The sequence below is a fragment of the Tinamus guttatus genome, unplaced genomic scaffold (genome assembly GCF_059628265.1).
Source record: "Tinamus guttatus ecotype Peru unplaced genomic scaffold, ASM5962826v1 Tinamus_guttatus_pri_ptg000150l, whole genome shotgun sequence".
Taxonomy (NCBI): domain Eukaryota; kingdom Metazoa; phylum Chordata; class Aves; order Tinamiformes; family Tinamidae; genus Tinamus; species Tinamus guttatus.
Genome location: NW_028288684.1, coordinates 6,403,826 through 6,424,240, shown reverse-complemented (window position 1 = coordinate 6,424,240; position 20,415 = coordinate 6,403,826). Strand labels below are relative to the sequence as shown.

General features: G+C 41.8%; 1 protein-coding gene across 2 annotated transcripts in view; it reads left to right on the top strand.

Annotated features, from left to right (window-relative positions):
* The window catches only part of MTUS2 (microtubule associated scaffold protein 2), a 175,806-nt gene that overhangs the window by 124,015 nt on the left and 31,376 nt on the right, over nt 1-20,415 (top strand). The window contains exon 1 of one of the 2 annotated variants that reach the window (XM_010218289.2): nt 16,109-16,324. The exons of the other annotated variant lie outside the window; for it this stretch is intronic. Within the exon in view, the coding sequence (XP_010216591.1) occupies nt 16,271-16,324 (54 nt within the window). The 5' untranslated portion in view covers nt 16,109-16,270. Of the gene's footprint in view, nt 1-16,108; nt 16,325-20,415 lie in introns of those variants that run through there. 2 annotated transcript variants of the gene reach the window in all.

Genomic DNA, 20,415 nt, shown 5'->3' with positions numbered 1-20,415 from the left:
GCTTAACAAGTTTCTTTTTTGGGGAAAAGAAAAAACCGAAAGCATCACATTGTCCATCCAAGGCAACCCAGTAGAATACAGGCAGGCAGGGTTTGTTAGAACCTTAGGTTCAGTTTGTTAGAACCACAACAGTCCAAAGGATATAGTTTGGGCTCCAGGTGCCTGCTTTTTGTCCATGAAACTATGTCTCATCAGCAAAAAGCAATATGGAATAATGATTCTAACAATTGCGTTACTCTTGTGTCAATGCTTTGGGTGAGAACTCTGTTAGCAGCATTTGCTCTAAAAATGTAAAAGGATATTTTTGGTACAGATAGTCTAGAATGGCTCTTTCATTGATCCTTTGTAGATGTCCAGTTGTCAGACTGACGGTGAAGAAATTGTGCAGTTATTAAGTGCTTTAAATCCATTTATAACCTCAGACTCTATCCACTAGATAAGTGGAAATGATTACAGTGTAGGTAGGCCATTCTCTGAATTAATAACTTTCCAGTATCTGAGTTAATAATTTTCATTTCTAAAATTGCTTGAACAGGAGCCGTAACATTAGACCCTTCTAAACTACTTTTTCCCAGAAAATTGAAGTGGTGAACGCCCTCTATTTTCCTGTAGGTATGTAGGAGTTTGATACTATATAGCTCCAAAACCCACAGACCTGCTGAGTGGTGCAATACAGCCACAACAACTCAGTGCAAACTGCAGAGACGATTTCCTCAGATCACTCACCCTTTGCTTTCTTTTTCTTTGATTTTCTTTGACTGGTTCATTGGTTACTCTCCACAGATAGTCTAGCAAGATATCTATTGGGAATGCTAACAAAGCAAAGACTTTTTGAGTTATTTTAGATGTGTAGGTCCAAGTTTCATGTATGAAAATGTGAATCACTCAAAAAATGGAAGAATGATGCTTCTTCTATAAAGGGGCAGAAACATTTAACAAACTAGATTTTGTAGATGCTCTCCAGGGAACCCTTTGGAGCAGGACAAAGCTTTCTTTGAGGAGAGCAGATGAAGGGTCCATAACTCTCATTAGCAGTGGTTTGGAGGAGCACTGGCCTGTGCAGGAGGAGGGATCTCTCTGGCTCTTCCGTTTGAAAAGAAGGCTAAGGGGGGGTTATAACAAGCCTAGAGAGGGGACCAAACAGTAAGCTACCCACTGATGAGAAGCAGTAACACCGACATACCTGACAAGTGCTCCCTGATCCTTATCCTTCACCCACGCACAGGATATTATTCTGAAGGCCAAGCCCCAAGGCCAGAAGCACGCGGATGCCATGGGAACAGAGTGAGGCATGGAGCAGATGCACTCAGGTCTGGCAGCGAGCGCAGAGCGGGGCCTCGCGTTGGTCACGCTCCTTTGCCAGGTCCCTGCGCGTGTCTTTAGCCAGCTGGCAGCGTTGCCTTTTGTGTGGTGGGTTTAGATTATCCCTATGGAGAGGTGGCATGGTTAACTCAAATACATCTAATAATGACATACAGAGGTATCAAAATAATAATGATGGTGATAATAATCAGTGTAATAGAAATTAAGTTTGTTTAGTGAATCTTGTCTTTCTTGCTGCCTCACAGGATGAATCACTTAATCTCAGTAACAAAGACCTGGCGATGCTAAATGTCTATCAAGCCAGATCTCTGCAAGGTTTTTATTTGCAAAATTAGCAGGCCCATCTTATAATTTACTTGATTTAATTTTAGCCATCACAGATCAGAAAGGTTAGCCCTACTTGAAAAATCAATTTTTTATCCTCTCACTGACCAGTGCAATAAAATCTGTTTAAATAGCATTAGTTTGTTGTGTTAATGAAATTATGCAGGAAAAGGAACAAAAAGATGTTATCTAGACAGCATTGGGTGTGTTAAAAACAGAAAGCACTTGGCTCACTTAACATATTCTTTTTAGTTAGTATTTGACCTCTATAAAACGGTGTCATTAGGATTTAGGTTGTAACATTTTTATTATTCCATGATTATCCCAAGAGGGTGCTAGACGCTTTGCAGATGGTCTGTGATGCCCAGTCCTGAAGTGCTTAGCATCTAAATAGGCAATAGCCCAATTAGAACCGGGGAATCAAAGTGGCAGAGCCAAGGGGATTAGCATATGTTAGTTTATTCTGGGATTTATGCAGAAAAACAGCCACATGTGCATGTACCTGGATATAGATAAACACCACATAGGCAAAAAATCATAGCAAAACCAGCTACTATGGACCCAGTAGTGGCTGCGCGTGCACAGCTGTGTGTGCAGAAGGGTCACGGTGAGCAGGGTTCTCCTTTCATGGCCAGGAAAATTCCCAGCCCATATTCATGTACCCTGAGCGGGTGCAGTCCATATTGTGCATCCCGTGCACGTCCCTGCAGCCGGCTGCTCCGCGCGCTCGCAGCAGGAGCCACGGCCGGGCGTTTGCAGACGTGGGCAGCGGTGGCTGCTGACTTCATGTGGGACAGCTCCGCTATTCTGATTATCCCACTCCGATTCCCACTCTGATTTCATCTGCAGCAAGAAAAATAGATCACTTTTTTTTTTTTTTCTTGCTTGCTTTAATAAACTAAGGAAGGGGCTTTTGTATAGGTAGTGTAGAGAATCCTGTTTGGAGGAACATCAAAAATAAAGATTTATAAAAAGCAAACGCTACTGGTAAAATAAATAGACAGGCTGGACTAAAACTGAAATCAGATGCTTTTATGATAATTGTGAGCATCGATATCTTGTCCATTAATCTAATGAGGCACAGCCACTAAGTATTCTTAAGGAAAGCTAAGACGTTATTGAAGAAAAATATATGCAGTAGTAGACTAAATAGTCTCAGAAATCCTGAATTTGATGTGGGCAAGGCATAGTCCTTAACGGTGTGTTTCCTGTCCTTTGGGCAAGAGATGGCAAAGGACCAGTGGTTGGAAAGCTGAACAAAGGTCTCTGCTCTGCTGTGGCTTGAGTGAAGAGCAGAGCCAGGACTCAGCTTGGCATGGGGGGCACTGCATGGGTGCCAGTCTCTGCAGAGGAGGCTCCTGACCCCAGCAGAGCTCCCACACTTTCTCTGCCATCAACAGAGAGTAAGAGGCCTGGTTCCCCTTGGGGGACATCTCCTCACAGACCCTATGAAGAGCCCAGGCCCCTTGGGTACGTCAACTGAGCAGTGTTTGGGATTAACCACCACAGAACACAGAGGTGCCAGAGCTGGACCTTGGTCTGGGGCTCAGGCAGGGAGCTGCACTTTGTGTCTTTATACATCTGGGGCTTGGGGTCCAAGGCTTTGCCTGAGATCAGGTGCTGAACTGAATACATACTTTTCTGCCCACATTTTGAGTGCTGGCCTGATGGGACTCACCGCAGAGAATTCCCAAGAACTGCTGTGTACGTTATTGTAACAAATCACTGGATCACAGGAATTAGCAGCCCTGAACTAAGGCCAGGACACAAGTTGCTGCTTCCTGGTGAGCTGCTGTCATGGGCAAGGCAACACAGGAACACCAGCTCCACCACTGCACTTTGAGTCCCATCTAAATCCCCAGCTTCCCACTCTGTGTGCTGCCCCATCAAAGTTTGGCTTCTTGCTCTAGAGGGACAACTTTTTATGCTTCAGGTAGAACCCCAAATTTCCTACCTAGTGATGGAGTGGTGAGACGGGGGTGAGGTGCACAGAGCCGCCACAAACTGCATGGAAAAGTGAGATGTCATATTGGTGGAGATGCCAGGAGGCCAACTTGGCCCAGGGGAGTTAAATCCGTTTAGCAGTAGGCCCTAAGCAGGTCTCAGAAGAGAACCCCACTATCCCACTGTAGCTGCTTTGCTGTCCAGAACCACACAGCAAGAAAAGCCCAGCTTTAATTAGTGGCTGTCTGATGAAGTCACTGGGAGCAGGCTGGAAGGGACTGAGAGTTCTTCATCTTGTGGGCATTTCTGGTTTTACTTTAGGGTGCTGTCACGCTGGGTCTGGCATCACCCACTCTGCCTCCCATGGGGATCCCATGAGCTGTATCATCATGAGTAATGATGTTACTCATTAGATCAGCGCACTGCTTCTTCTGACCCCCTCACCCTCCGGTTCTGCACAGTGACTCAGCTTCAACAGGAGTGAAGTGTTTTCTTCCTTAATCCAGACCGCTTCATAGCCAGCACCAGGATGTTCCTCTCCCTCAGGCTAAGCTGGGCCATAACCCCTCACTTCTTAGGGGACCAGTCTAACCGTTAAGTGAACTCCACAGCAGGTGAAGTCAGCTGTAATTCTGGACACATGCAGCTTTCAGAGCTTCTTGAAAACAAATAACATTGTATAATGTTAAGCCAATTGCTTTAGCCTGCACCAAGCTAAACTCCAGCAGGAGGTTTGTCCCCATTCCCCCCAGGGGGGCACTCCGAGCACAACAGGGCTACTAAAATGCACAGGTAGCTGGCAGGCTACGTAAAGAGATGCTTAATGAATATAAGTGCTGCAGTGTTATTCTGTTCTGCAGAGTAGGAGGCTAGCATCACTTCTGTGTTTAGTTGGGTTTAGGTACTTAAATCCTTCAGGAGAGTTTAGAATAGATTAGATGCCGTCCATGGCACCACACATTTCCTCTGCGATCTCTGTTGCAACAGAAAAGAGTTTAGAGGTTTGTTTCTGCTCTGATTGTGAGGAAACAAACTCACCCCTGGATTTGGAGCGATCTTTCAGTATTTGGCCTGGTTTTTTTGCTTTCACATTTAGCTAGCTTGTATTTTATAAAAACAAATGCATTAAAAAGGAGCATAACACATACTCCTAAATATATTACAGTAATTCTTTTTTTATACAGTGCCGAACAATATATACTGTAGCTCAATATATACTGTAGTTGTGTAGGTACCGTGCATAAGGTTATTTTGTTTGAATAGAATTATGTTAGAAATTATTATGCTAGAAATTAATGTATTTAGCAGTTAAAAATATTTCCCTCTTCTTGCCTAGAATGATATCTTTAAATGCCCTTTGCAGAAAGAATTCAGAAAATTATTTACTGTGTTCCCTCACCACTGCGTATTCTTATGTTTCAAAGTCCTGCTGACATAACTCACTGTCTCTCCAAAATTACTGCTGCAGTCCCAGGGGGTGAGAGTGTAAATATCATAAGTCTTCTTGTGCGTTTCCATCAGCAGGAGCTTTTTGAGCTGATGCACAGCAGGGATTTTGCAGCAGCATGGTGGAACTTTCCCTCTTGCTGAGAATTCCTGGCAGATGTGAAGTTACTCCAATGCAAAGCAAGGTTTGAAAATAAGTTGAAAATAACTGCTACAAGTGCAGTTTCCACCTTTTAAGCCTTTCCACACTGTGTGTCACATTTGCAAAAATCTCCCATACAGACATACTCATAGAAAAGTAGCAATTTCCTTATTAGTGAAGCACTGATTTGATCTTTAATTTTGTAGATGCAACTTTGTTATTGCATTCCATATGGATTGTCATTACATTTTTTAACATACAGGAATCAAACATATTTGATTTTTTGACTGCAAGCTACTTACACTTTAGGTCATGTATAAATAACATGCTCATATTCCTACTGATTCCTTTTTGATGAGTGTAGCACTGAACCTAAGTTGAATCCAGTCCTGCCTGCCAGGAGAATCCTGACTTGTCTCTGTATGAAGCAAAACCCTCTCAATTCACCCCTTCGTTCTTTTCATCCCCTTCCTCCTATGGCTGGCCAGTATTGGCTGCCTGAATCAAAGAGGGCATTTGGACATGGCAGTAATGAGGGGTGATATTAGATGGCTTATGCAGTGAGCAGAGCCCCTTCCCACAAACATGTTTTAATGCAGCCAGATGTTCATGGAGGAATCTAATCGATCATACCTACAGCACTGTGGTCTAGATGTAAGCTGGAGGGAAATAACTTCAGAATTAATTTGGATTCCTAATTACACACCAAACCACCACACCATTCAACAGGTGATATCCCCTCCCACTGGGGAGACTGATGCTGGAACGTGGCACTCAGCATCAGTGCCCACATTTTGGCAAGAACAATGAAACGGTGCGAGGAAGCAAAACGGAGCAACAGGTAGTTTCGAGGGCTGGAAAAAAAATCCACTGCTATGAGAAAGTGTAGAGCACAACTAACTTTATAAAAAGGGATAATGTGGCTTGACCACAGTGTATAACTTTCTGCAGGAAGTATGTGCTAGATAAGAGAAGGCTCCATCAGTGAAAGATTTAGCAGGAACCACTGTCTGGAAGCAGAAGCTTTTCAACTCCAAACATGAAGGAAGGCACATATTTTTAACAGTGGAAGTGATTAGTTATTGGAGGAAACTTTTGTGAGAACTGGCAGCTTCTTCACATCCTGATGTTTCCAGTTTGCAGCTAGATGCCTTGTAGAAGAAATGTCTTCCCAGGTAAAGCTACAGTGTGGTAACCGTGTAAAATGTAATGTCCTGAAATACAAAGATCATGCTTGATTGAATCATCCCTCTCACCTTAAATTCTACAAAGTTCTATTGGTAGCAAATCTATCCAGCTGTGAAATATTTACTGCTCTTATAGGGTGTTAGAGGGGAGACATATATTTTAAGGTCATAAGCCTTTTGAGAACACTTTATTTTAATTTAATCTTGAAAGCAGCTCTAACTACACAGAGTCAGGAGACATAGAAATTAATATAAATGAGGCATTTTTTTATATACGTCCTAAAATTATCCGACTTAGTTTTCTCTAGATAAAAATGTCCCAAGCCCACTTCTCATGTTTTGGATTCTCATTAACATGTGTAAATGCTATTTCTCCCTGCAGAATGCTGGGAATCTTCTCTTCCCAATAAGAGAAACCTTGGGCCATGTGAAGCTGCTGGAGTTTTTGCCAATGACATAGCTGTCGCAAGATCTCAGCTCTTGCCTTTGCTCTGCTAGGCCTCAAATACAGCAGCTTAAAGTTGTCATTGGCTTTGAGCCAGGATAACTTAGAGGTGAAAGAGAGCAGAGGAGATTCCCTGTTTGTTGGGAAAAGAGGGGAATGTTTCTCTGTAAGGCTGATTTAAGAAAATGGCCATCTGTTTCCAGCTACTCAGAGGTTAGGAATTCAGAAGTAGCTCCAGGGGAGATGTATCCCTGGGCACAGGGCAGGTGAGGAGTTCAATGAAAATATATATTTGTTTTAGTTCCTTGTGATCTTGGTGTATAAATGATGTTTCTTTTGAGAAAGTGTGAATTCCTTGTCAGAAAGACCTAGCTAATTTGGAATTAATATCAAGTGCTTATTTTGCACTACTTCAGGCATAAAGAACTCGAAAACATAGTATTAAAGTAATGCTCTCTGGCGCATTTTAATCCATGGCCTTACAAGCTACTGATGTAAAAATAAATATAAGACTACACTACTCTTACAAACCATAATCACTTAGTAACCAAAGTCTGAAAGAATTCGGTTTGAATCTTCACATTGTTTTCATATGAGAATTGTTTTAAGCTGGCTGAGCTTTCTTACTTGAGAGACAGTGTATGTGTAGTCGGTGTTAATTTGTTAAATTCTAGAGTAATCGTTCTGTTCTTCCACATGCACAATAGGATAATTGTATAATTGAAAAACTACATTAAAAATGTTTGCTTCCATATAGGTTGTCCCAGGATCATTGAAACCGCATGGCACTGAGTAATACACAAAACGTGAAATCCTATTGCAAATCTGAGGGAAACTACCATTCCAGAGACATCTGGCATGACCTTCAGCTCTAATGATCTAGATGGGATTCATGACTGACTTCTCCTGTATTCAGAAATCCCCAAATTGCTGCACTTCAATTTCTCTCTCTTTTTTTTTTTTTAAAGTTAGTCGGAAGTAACTATAATAATAGACAAGACCCAGAAAAATAATGTATTACATAGTCGAAGTGCTTACTTTGATTATGGAGTAGTGGAACCATGTTACTACCGGACAGGCGTCAAAGAAAATTAGTAATACACCTCCAGCAAGGGAGGAGAAAAATAGTAGTGAATATATTTGCTTTTGTCATTTCCTTGGGATACTGCGTTTTCTAGTCTGACAAGATTAAGGGTTCAGGGGCTTATGAGGGGCCTATCTGCCCAGTGTCAGGAGGCATAGCTGGCTTGCTACCTCCACAAGTGCTTTTGGCCAGGAGAAGTTGGCCCTGTGCTTTGGAGGTTGTGTCTCCCCCAATTTCCCACTTTGTTGCTGGTTTACAGACCAAACAGTTGTAGATCTATAGGGAAGGAAAGGGAAGAAAGAGGGTGAGGAAGAGGGTGCAACACCTCCTTTGACAACAGCGCTCATTTTTGTTGGCTTTAAGTGCACACTGAAATACAATGTGACTATTGCTTTTCATAAGCAAAGCTTTGAAAAAGAATTTGGGACTGTTTCCAAATTGTGCTGCTTATAGGTAATGGAAAATTTGATAACATACTTCACTTATCTCTTACAGATGTATAGGTTCTGACAAAGTCCACCTGTGTGTTTTGTCACACAACAAATAATTGACAATGCTTGAAATGAGTAGGTTGAGATAATAGAGAAAGAAAAATGGGGAAAAACAAAGAAAGCAGAGAAAGAAAAAAAAAGGAAAATAGAGGGAGAAATAGTTGTTGTAATCACATATTGGATCTCATTTCTCCTTATCTTTCTCACCGTCTTTGTCATTTGTCTTTGATGATAGTAAATGGCACATCAATGACAATATGCAGCACCAATCCCCCACTCAATAATCTTCTAAGCTTTATATTCAAAATGCATGATGGGAAGAGCTTCTATCTATCCTATCTTGATGCTGCCTCAGACAAAACGGAGCCCCAGCTAAATGGCACACCAGGCTTCTCTTCACATCGTCCTTTGGAGGTGCTTCATGTTGGTGTCATGATCGCCTCTCACTGCTGGCTGCAGAGAATGCCAGAAGGTGACAGTTGCAGATAGTCTGGGTTGTCTGTCACTCTCTATGGCTAAAATATTGCAGAAGTTGCAATGTCTGAGCTATGCAGCCCTACTAGGGCATCTGAATCTGACCTTTGTGTCCTTATCTTCCAATTCCTTCATTCTTCTATTGCCTGTCTCGGTTCTCTACTGCGAGACTACTCTCTTTAGGCTACTGCATAACCCTTTGTCCTATAAAACACTTGAAATCTTAAAAATGATATTTCCTTACTCCTGTCTTTGATCTTTTATTTTCATGTATGTCCTGTGCTTTTTGTTTTGTTTTGTTTTGCCAAGTCAAGCATTTTTCATCTTGCATTATGCCCCAATTCAGCCTTCTTTCTGTTTTAGCCCCTCTACGTCCCTTTCCTCTTCTCTTCTGTCTTCTTTGTCCTCACTTCTAACCAGTATCCTTGAACTTGCTCCTAGTTTCCTATGTTTATTGCCATGACCACTGATACCGTCCTATCAACTGATTCCCAATATTCCTCTTGCAAATAAATCCATATTCTTTCAAGTGCTCCATACCTTCTTTTCCTGTTTTTGTGCTCAGACTGTTATGTATTCAGCATGTTAAATATGTTTGACATATTTCTCATGCTCTGCCTCTCACCAGGCATTTTTAGTGCTTCATGAAGGATTCTCCTGCTAAGTGACATACATACAGATTGCATTGTCACTACCTATATCTTCTTTCAGCTACAATAAACAGAACAAAGCTGTTCCCCAAAACTTTGTTCTTCTTTCTCTTGTCTTCCTACCTGGATCTCAGTCTTCACAGCAAGCTGTCTTTGCCGAAACACTGGCACAATGGCACTGTGGAGATCCATGGAGAGCACCACATCTCTCCTAGGAGGATTAGGTCACCTCCAGGAAATGAGAGATCATCTACTAACGGGTAAGAGTCCAAACTGCTTCTCTATGTTTCTCATGCTAGAAATATGATTGCGCACAGCTCAGTCAGGAAAGAGAACTATCTCTACATAGCGAAGTACATTCTCAAGGTTTTGCTTGAACAGTGTAGATCAAAAGCCAGTACTGAAGTCAATGGAGCTGTGATCTGGTATGAAAATCTATCCTTGTGGGTTTCACATTTTAGCATTACTGCATAACCAGATCATTTGTAAGTATAACAGAGGTGAGAAGCAACAGTGAATGTAGCAAAACCCATCCTTCCACCATGGGTTTGAGTGGTTTGTTTGCAACTCCTGAAACACTGCATGTTGCTACTATAGGACTAACTTTGCACAGCAATTCCTGCTTTTCTCTTTTCGTTCAGCACAACTCTCAGACACTCATCACTCAGCTTCACCCAATAGCTATTGCCTTTTAATCAGTTTTACCTCCCAAAGCTCTTCTAATCTGCACCCTGACTGCCCCCTGGATCATGATGAGTCATGTTAAACTCCTCCTGAGGTGCCACTGTCTCAGCTGGGACCCTTAGGAAGTAGGGCAATATTTAGAGCAAGGAAGGGTGTCAGGCTCTGGTCCTCAGTTCTTTTCTCAAACACTCCACTCCTTACCTATATTATCCCTCATGGTTTCTCTGCAATTTGGTCTTTGACATCTTGCAAAATTTGGACTTACTTGAATCTTCATGTTGCAGTGCCCAGTATAATAAATTATTCTGTTTCTAGCTAGAGCTCCTCGCTCTCACCATAACAGAAGTAGTGCACGTTAATCATAATTATACCCAATTTGCCTATTAGAGGCACGCTGGGGAGATCTACCTGTTTGCCTGTCTTTATGTATATACCCCTGATAGCATAAACTGGTTACCTATATGTTTATATGTAGTTATACATGTAGTTCCATATTATTTATATATGTATATACAAGCACATATGCATACAAGTTATGGGCCATAGGCATCAGGTTTACTATTAACCCTTTTCATAATGTTTTTGAGGTATCCAACTCTGTGTAGACACTCATGTGAATTTCTGTGCTATATTGACCTTCTGAATCCTCAGTTAAATTTTAAATCTAGAGGATTCCAGAGTGCTTAAACGTGAGCCACAAGATATGGTAGACTTGGTGGTAGGCCAGGAACCCCATTCTTCTGAAGGAGCTGTACCTGTGATCTGTGGATGGGTGTAGAGCCTGGGGGTCTAGTTGGGAGCATTCGCTCAGTCACTACTGGTCATCTGATCCCTCTTGGTGAGTACTGGATTTTTGGCCATTAGATTGGATGCTCCAGTCCGGACACACCTGCCCTTCATCTCAGTGAAGATGTACTTAAAAATATATAGGAGAGTGGGACTTTTTCTATCAAACTGGCAGTTTAACCTGATCTTTCACCAGTGAAATCAATTTACTTGCTAAAAGATGTATTTTTTTTCCCTTTGGAATGTGCAAACTGCAGGGCATGTTAAAAAGAATAAGAAAAAATATTTTTTACATATGCAATTTATATGTTCTCTCTAATATCATTATTTAAACTACAGCATATACAAACTGAAATAAAAGTAGAAGCTATCAGACTTTCTTATTATTGTGATATATTTTGCTGTTTATGGAAAGACTTTTATAGAGTAGTTTGTGAATGAAACAAGCAGAAAGTGAGTTAAACACAATCTTGCAAGGAATTGGGGTCTGCTTCTAAATGAGATAGAAAATTCAAAATAATTAACTGTCTCATGAGCATTCCACCATGTTTATTCTCCACTAGATATAAAATCATGCAATAATGAGATTTTTACTGATAATGTTATAGGACTTACTGGCTAGCTAATCTTTAGATAAAAATCTAATTTCTTCGCATTTAAATGTTTAATTCAGATGGTATTTTGGGTCATCCGGAATCATACACATTTAGAACACTGGTAAAATGATTTAATGTATATCCTTTACACCACAGATTCTGTGAATTGATACATAAGTGCCAGTATGTAATTTAAAAAAAATGTGCTCCTCCATTTTGGTCATTTAGTAAATTGTACAAAATAGCTAATTAAATATTATGTCTCCAAATATAGTTTGAGCAGATGTAAAGTAAAAAGTATTGCAGTGCTTGAATAGTAAATAGGAATAGTATTATGCCCATCTTGGAAGGAAGCATTGATTCTGTCAAGTTAGGGAAGAATTAATACCCAGGATGCCTCTTCACCACTAGAATAGATTGTTTATAGCCTGTCTTGGAACAGTTAAGAAAATATAGACATTCTTAGGCTTTAATTACCCAGGAGCTTGACCCTGTGAGGTGCTAATGACACACTGCTTCCAGTGAAGTCAGTAAGTGTTGGAGTGCCCAGTAACTTGTAAAATATAGATGTAGTTTGCTGAGTACTTTTTTTTTGATTTTTTGAAAACTAATTTTAACAGCCTTTTTTTTTTCTTATCCCTACTGCTAACTCCACATATACATGTTTGTGGGACATAATCTCTACTGCTAACTCTATACATATATGTTTGTGAGAAATATGTATGTAATTTATGCTTTCAGTAAGAAAACAGAGGTTCAGCTCATACACACAGTGCCTTTTAACTGCCAGTACTGGTTTTCCCTGTCTCTGTGGATCTTGTTTTACCTTCAGGCCTCACCTTTCTGCCTCGAAGGGCAACGTCTATCAGCTCTGCTGGGACAGAGCCCCCTGCAAGGCTGTGTCAGCAGAGGCAGGCTCACATTTTGGGTGTGGGCCGTCAGCGAGATGGATGGATGTGTAGCAATATATTAGTGACAAAGTACAGAAAACTGGTGTTGCAGGGGCAGGAACATAACCCTAGAAAAGTTCATCCTGTGTCATCAAAACCAGTCCCTGCCTGTTACAGACACTCAAGTACTATAATCCCTTCCCTAAACTGATTAAATTTCAGCTGAAGATTTTTAAATCTTCTTCTATTCATAAGGGAAGACTGTTTCAGAACCTCTCCTGACTAGAAGACTTCTGTGTTTCCAAGTTTACCAACTTTAATTCTTATATATATATATTTATCTCAAAGTACTTTCCTTCTCTTACTGTTTACCTCCCTGATACCTTTACAAAATACTATTATTTTTCTTCTTATTGTTTGTTTGTTTGTTTTAGGATGAAACAGGCACATTCTTATATAGCACCCTCTGGTGGTATAGATTATATACGTCAAAAATGATACCCCTGAAACATTAAGGGCTAAATAGGTGCACGGTCCTAGGTGAGGTCTCTCTGAGACTTTCCTTAAAACTCTTAAATTTCTCTTTTCTCTCTTTCCTACATCTTAAAACTATATTTAGCTTTCTCAGAGCTGTACTATAGACATAGTTCGTAGTCATCCTATGACTGAGTAGTAAGCACCGTCCTTGTTTCTCTGTTATTTCCAGCTGCTGAGCCTCCAGTTTCTGCTTGAAATTCACCTTATTTGTCCCAAATATTGTGACCTTGAGCTTCTAAGTACTTTATGTTTCTTCTCACGCTCAGTCCTGTAGCCCTAAATATCATCCAATTTGAGAAGCGTAGTTTTGACTCCTCTCTTGACTAACAACATATCTCAGTGTCTTTCTCAGATTAACAAACAATTTTGTGGTTAGTGCCAAATCTGAAGTCACACAGTTCCCAATGGGTGAAAGTTACTATATTGCCCTCATCTCAAAATATCTATTCCCCTGGCATAAAGAAGTACTGGCCTGCTCTGGTGTGGCTCTGCCTTTCATGCCTTGGTACACTTGACACTTACATTATTTTTAATTGCATTCTTCCTTCCAGTATTTGATGCAAGTCCCACATGCCACAGAGATCTGATAGGCCTGTGCTTCACTCTAGCACTTTTGCTACTCTCTTTAAATTAAAAAGAATTAGTCATTTAAACCTGCCATTTAAAGTGCCGGTTCCTTCAGAATTTAGCTATATCAGGGTTGTCCACCCCATGATGTCACATCATTCAGCTTTTTGCTCCCACCTCAGTTGTACTCATTTCCATTTTCTCAGTCCTATGGACTTTGAATCCCATGCAGCTTCAGCTGTATGGTAAAAGCCCTCCATGATGAGTTCTGGGACAAGGCTTTGTTTTGCTTTGGAGTCGATGCAAACCGATCTTCACTTGGAGCTTCTTGGACCACCAAAAGACCCCCTGAATTTTCTTTTTTTATTTGTGTGTTTGTATTTGGCTGAAGATCTGCTTTTTGAACTAGCTTTTATTTTCCTTTTGCTTAAGTCTTTTCTCACCTTGATGTTACACACCTATCCGTACCTGCAACATGAGTCTTAATGTAAACTGAATTTAATTCACTTTCTCTAAAAGGATCTAAACTAATCAAAGTGCCTCTTGGTTCACCCCTACTGTCCTTATTTCTTATCAGTGCTACCTTCCAAGTAAAATCAGCATCTAGTGGCTCAATTCACCCTTGCCAGAAGGCCAACACATGGCTTTTGCTTAATTTAGATTCTGCTTAAATATTTTATCTTCCAATTTAGTGCTTAAGTGGTTTTACAGTGGTGCACAGACCTTATTATCTAATCTCTAGCTTAGATTTATCATCACACACAGACTGCAAATCTACCATTATTATTGGAGTGACGGAAGAAGGCAACTGCTTCACTTAAAAAGCGTAATAAAATGAGTAATGATAGGTTTTTCTTTTCCTTGCCTGACAGTCAGATGCTGTTCTGAACACTGTAGTGGTCAACTCAGATAAATATTTGTGGCAATTTGTCTAAAAGTGGGATGATTTTTATTACTAATATTTTGCTATAGAAGTTAAAATGCTTCAGATCAGGAAGATCCAAGTCATAGAGGTCATGTGGGAAAAAAAAAAAGAAGTTCCTACAGTGAAGATGAAATAATTTCACCAGATAGAGAAATCTCTTTTTATCTCTATTGTATAACTGATCAGTAGCTAGCCAAATTAATTTTCAAGTGCTATAAGGAAAAGTTCACTCTGGGACAGGCATGTTAAAACACCAGGCATGCCAGGTGAGATTTTTAATTTCTTTGTTATTCTGAAATGTCATTCAAAGAACAGAAAGCTGGACAGACCAGGAAATTACCTGAGCATTTAGATGTGATTTAACACAGATTTAGCTGGCTGACTTCTTACTTTTTTTTTTTCCAAATTACATTATGCAACACTAGTCACACTAGAAATTATAATTAAACTAAAAATGCCTATCCAGAGATGCATAGATCTAAGCCATGGTAACATGGTACCTTTCCTACATGGAGACTGAGGTGTTTGGTATTAAAGGCAATGTCCTTTTCTTGTAAATCTGGAGAATAACGATGCCTGGAAGCGCTTGCCTTTCTGCACGTGCACGAAGTGCTTGGGGTCAGAGTCCTGCACGCCTGAGACAACTGCGTCCCGTTCTGGATATGACCCAGACACAACTACATATTTCAGATAACAACCGAATCTTATCTACCAAGAGTAGGCAAAAAGAGAGAGCAGGGGAAAGGGTGGAGAGAGAAAAAAAGTAGATCCCTTATGGTCTTCAGATAGCAATAGGACAGCAAGGGGAGTTGCAGGCAGGGACTAGATAACCTGAAAATCGCCAAGGCAAAACAAAACTACTCACTGCAGAAGTCTGTATGGAGTCTGTGTTAACACTTAGGGCGTCCGGAGTTGGTTTGGAGGGCAGGCAGTGGGGCACATGCAGGTGCACTTCCTTGAGGTCCGGGCGGAGAGGGCCACCACAGCCTCCACCGTCCCCATGAGCGCAGGTCCCCAGCTGGGTTGTCCCTGCCAAGGCAGTGGCTAGTGGGGCATCGGGGCATCTATCACCACAGAGTCACTGCGGGAGCCATCCGTGCCCGGTGGTGAATGTGCCTGGAAGTTCTTGCGATGCACTGAGACATTTGGGTTAGAGCTAACCAGCTGCAGAGTGAGCGCTGGCCTTGGAGCAGTGAATATCTCCTACTACAGCATGAAGACCAGGAGGACCATGACCCACCGCTCAGGGACGCCCAGGGCTTGCCGTGGCGCTCTGGCAAGTTTGGGGCTTTCACCGTTAAGTTCCACAACCTCTGCCTTGTGCCCGTGGCAGGCGTGCAGCCGCGCTGCAGGACGTGCTCCCGTCTGAGCTCGCTTTTGTGTGGTGGAGGAGGCAGATCCTGCTCCATGGGAGGCTGGAGGGAGCTGGTGCGTGTTGGCGTGCGGCAAGGGGAGCCCGGCCGTCTTCTGAGGGCGGCGAGATCCCTGACTGCTCTGTTATTCTGCATCTATTGATCTGCCTGAGCCTGGCGCTGCCGGCAGCGAGTGACCCTCCCTTCTCCGGCAGGAGCCTGACATGCTGCTCCCTCGCTCCTCCTCCTCCTGCTCCCGGATTCCTCAAGTTACAGAGAGAAATAAGGTAGCGGAGGGTATCGCGAAGGGAGCCTGACAGCTGGCAGCGCGCGCACACCTTCCCCGGGTGACATTCCCGCTGCCCGGGAGCCCACCCTGCCCTCCTGAATGAAGCTGGGTGCCCTTCCAGCCAGCCTGCCAGGATGGGCCAGCGCTGCTGCAAGCTCTATCACTGCCTCCAGTGCCTGGACAAGACGGTACTTTGCCTCTTTTTATCCTTCAGCAAAGGGGCAGGGAGCTAGCCATTCTCATGCCTCGATCCGGGCTCCTGGCTCGAGCTAACGTAGGGAACGTGCAGCCCGGGGAGGCGGAGAGGGGAGCGATGTTCGGATTATTTGTCGCGTGACGGATTCTCCCGCACCGGGAGCAAATCTCACCCTTCCTCTCGGCCTCACTGCAGTGCTTACATAATTGTCTCCTGCAGTCTGAGTGTAAGAGTTGGATTTTCGTGGAACAATAAGGGACCACCGACATGCTCTGTGGTAGCAGCCGCCTTGATTTCTTGCTATGCATTTCATGCATTTTTAATAGACCTGTGGAGTGCAAGCTATAAAGGATCCCTGCGTGGAGTTTTAAAGTTCGAAGAGAGATTTTTTCAGGCTCTAGCTGCCCTAAGGTTTTACCTCGCTATTGTTCCTGCTTTCTGATGTATTGCAAATCTGATCAAGAAGTAAAACCAGGTGGAGCCACATGTTTTCTTGCATCAGGCTGAATCTAAAGCGAGCAAATTCCCAGATGCCGGAATGTCGTGTAACAAATGTCAGTGCAGAGGTAAGAACTGCAGCTACAGGTAGCTGGAGAGGAGCATGTGGGAGGGAATTTGTGTGACAATTTTAACACATAGCTTTTCATGCTATTCTTTTGGACACTTGCCTGGGTTTTAAGTAAATACAGAAGAGGGAGAGAATGAACATATGCATTTAATTTTCCTAATAGAAAATATCTTGGCAGAAATACATGCTCATGCAGTATATTTTGTTAGAGTTTGACTTTTTAAAGTATTCCTGTACTAGGTCTAATGAAAAGCTGTCAGTGTCTCCCACTTACCTAATAATGTGTTTAAATATAGCTCGAGGTATGCAGCTAATCACGTTAAGGAAAATGTATAGCTTAATGTAAAACTTGTTAAAATACAGTCCTGGGAGGATACCTAGGTGATCAGTTCTGCTTGTAAACTTTAACCTAAAGAGAATTGCAGGGGAGGATTACCTGCTATCCAGCATGATTGAAACAGCAGTGCTGAAACACCCCTTTTTGGAATAAAGACTGTAGATCATTTTGAACATCAGCTGCAATGGAATTTAACTATTTCTCCCACACGTTATCATCCAAAATATTCATAGGTGCAAGAGAACTCGCAATGTATAGGTTTTTCCAGAGCTAATATAAGGTCTTGCCCTGGGGAACTCTGAATAAAGCACAACAGTGACTAAGCACCATTTGCAGGCCAACTTCTTCTTCTTCTTCTTTTCTTTTTTTTTTAAAGAACAGTTTGGAAGCCCTTGTGGAGAAAAGTTATTTGGAAAAAAAAATGGTTTTAATAAGTGCCACTGATTATCTGTACACAGTGCATATTTTTAGAGAGTATTTTAAAAGCTGGGCAATGTTCATGAAGATACTGTACATATGCATGGAACTCAGTTTGTAACATTCTGGAGTCATACTGATTGACAGGGAGGAGCGATGTGTTGGCCTGAGAAGGCAACATCGGGCTTCTGTATTTAATTCCTAGCTCCAGTTGACTCCCTGTACAGATCCTGGCAATTTTCTCACTTAATCTGGCCCATTTGTGAAGTCGACCTACTATCATTTGCCTATTGCAGGAAGGTATAATTAAGGGTATAATTAATTAGTATTTCTAATGAAGTAATATCTCTTAAGTGGTTTGCAGTTCTCCAAGGAAAGGTACTCTAAGGCAAACCTCAGCTCTGCTTCCCCACCCCACAACTATTCCTGGTCTGAAGTAAAATCCTGACCTGTCTTCCTAATGATACCTCCTTGAGAAGTCCAGCTGTCAGCTGAAGCAAGATGCAACTAAACTTTTTCTCTTTCCCCAAGCCTTCTTTGCCGCTTCCCTTTTTAATCCATTTAGACAACATCAGCATCCTGGCTATTCTCAGGCCTGCATTGAATGTCATCTTTACCAAGGTATTTTTCCAGGTCTCACACTCACTTATATCTAATCCTGCCTTTTTTTTTTCTCTGAACCAGCTGCCTACATTATATCCACTGCTACTTAACTGGCTGAATTCCTCCTTCCTGCCTTCCTTTGCCTACCCACCTAACAACTTGCCAGTTTTCCTGGAGCTATTTGGACGTTGCACCAATATAAGTCATATCCCAGACTGTCCTTGGGGAGTTTTCATTTGAATAGGGAAAACATAAGTGCCATTTCTCAGTAACTGCTTTACTTGCTGAAATGCAGTCCATTGCTGAGCCTTTTATGGGGGAAATTTTGGGAGATCTGTATTTTATAATGCCAGTGATAAGAGAGAGTTTTTCTACCTGTTTTATTCAACAGAGGAATAGTTTAAGCACACAGCAAACATATAATTCTGCTTATATATATATGTATATATTTCTTTTTTTTTTCTGGTTGAGGAGATGGGAAACTGTATTTCAGATACAAGCCCTAACCACTGTGTTGTGTGGCACAGGTAAGAGGAGGAAGGTTTCCTTCCTCTCTATCATGAATAGCATTTTATTTTATAAAAAAAAAATTCAATATCAGTCATTTCTTGGGATGAAGCCAATGGAAGTAAACCTTTCACATAGGTTTTCTAAGCAATATTTAAATGCATCACTCATTAAAAATACCTGAATTGGAAATACCGCATTTGCTTTATACAAAATACACTGTCCTGTTTTCATGTTTTGTCAAGAAAAAAAAAATCTGAATCCAATCAAAGCATCTTTTCTCTCTTGAGTTTAACTGCCACAATGAAAAATCTGTGCAATCTTCTTATAGTCTGTGTCCCCTTCACCCTCTGGAAACAGCTATGTCACTGCTGTGGCAGTTGATTTTTTTAAACCCAAGTTGAATTTGGCCCTCGGCCAGTCTCAGTGGGTAGATTCCAACTGGTGGCCAGCGAAGGGAGGCTTCAGAGCTCCTTTGAGATGTTCGTCCTATTAGTCACAAAACTGTTCGGAGGCTCTTTCTGCCTCCCCTGCCTTCTCTTTCAAATACTCTGTTGATATAAATATTAATGAATATTGATTAATTGAGTAGGGTATCACATTTATCTTTCTCTTTACACATTAGTTTTGGCAGACTCTTCCTTGTGTGCTTGTGAATTGTCCGGTTTTTTTTGATGTTTTGACATTGGGTCTGTTTGAGTCTGAGCATTGGACTTGATAGCTTTACATTTTCTCATCAGATCCGGTTTTGCTGCATTGTAATGTTTGGTTTACATTCCCAATTCCCTGACTGTACTGGTATTGAAATGTTGGTTGTTTGTAGGATCACACTGACGGTAACAAGGAGAGGCTCTTTCATATCATATTAGTGTCAGGTTTACCCTGGTCCCAGGAATATGTGCAATCCAAACCTGTAATGTTACCCTGACAAAGCAGGTTATGGTAATAGGACATGTCAGGGATTTGAAAGTTCACTGCACATCCAGGAGACCATGAGGCTGATATGATGATTAGCTGAAACTGCACCTTGCCACTCTCCCGTAAGAGGAAACCAAGGACAAGTCATCAGGGAAAGGTTCTCAAATCAAGAGCTCTGGATCAGGACTTAGGACACTGGATTTTTGCGGTCTGGTTCTGCAAAACGACCCCCTGCAGAAGAGGGACGGCTTCAAAACTTGGCACCGAGTGCAATCCCCACATATCCAATTCCCAGGAAACCTGAACGCAAGGCTGAGAAGAGCACTTAGGGAGCGCCGGCTAAAATAAAATACAGTAAGAGAAGTATTGGCAGGGAAGATGCATGACTGCAAAGGCACATAAGCAGTGCCAGCTCCAGCTGCTCGAGGCAGCCCTGGAGGCTGTCCGCAAGATAGGGCATGCGTCATCTGAGATAGCATAAATATCAAAAGCAGTTGGTAATAATTCTTATGAGGCAGCACTTAATTAGCTGGGATTCCAAATTTTAGTAACTTTATTTTTTTGATTCATTAGGATGCCATTTTTAACTTGCTTTTCACTTTCTTTGTGCAAGTAGTATGACAACCATCCCATTGAGTTGCGCATGGCGGTGGGTGTTGGCGATGATTTATAGGCTTCGATCCAAACAGTGGGAGCTGGCGAAATGAGTGGGTGCTTCCCATCCGTGAGCACC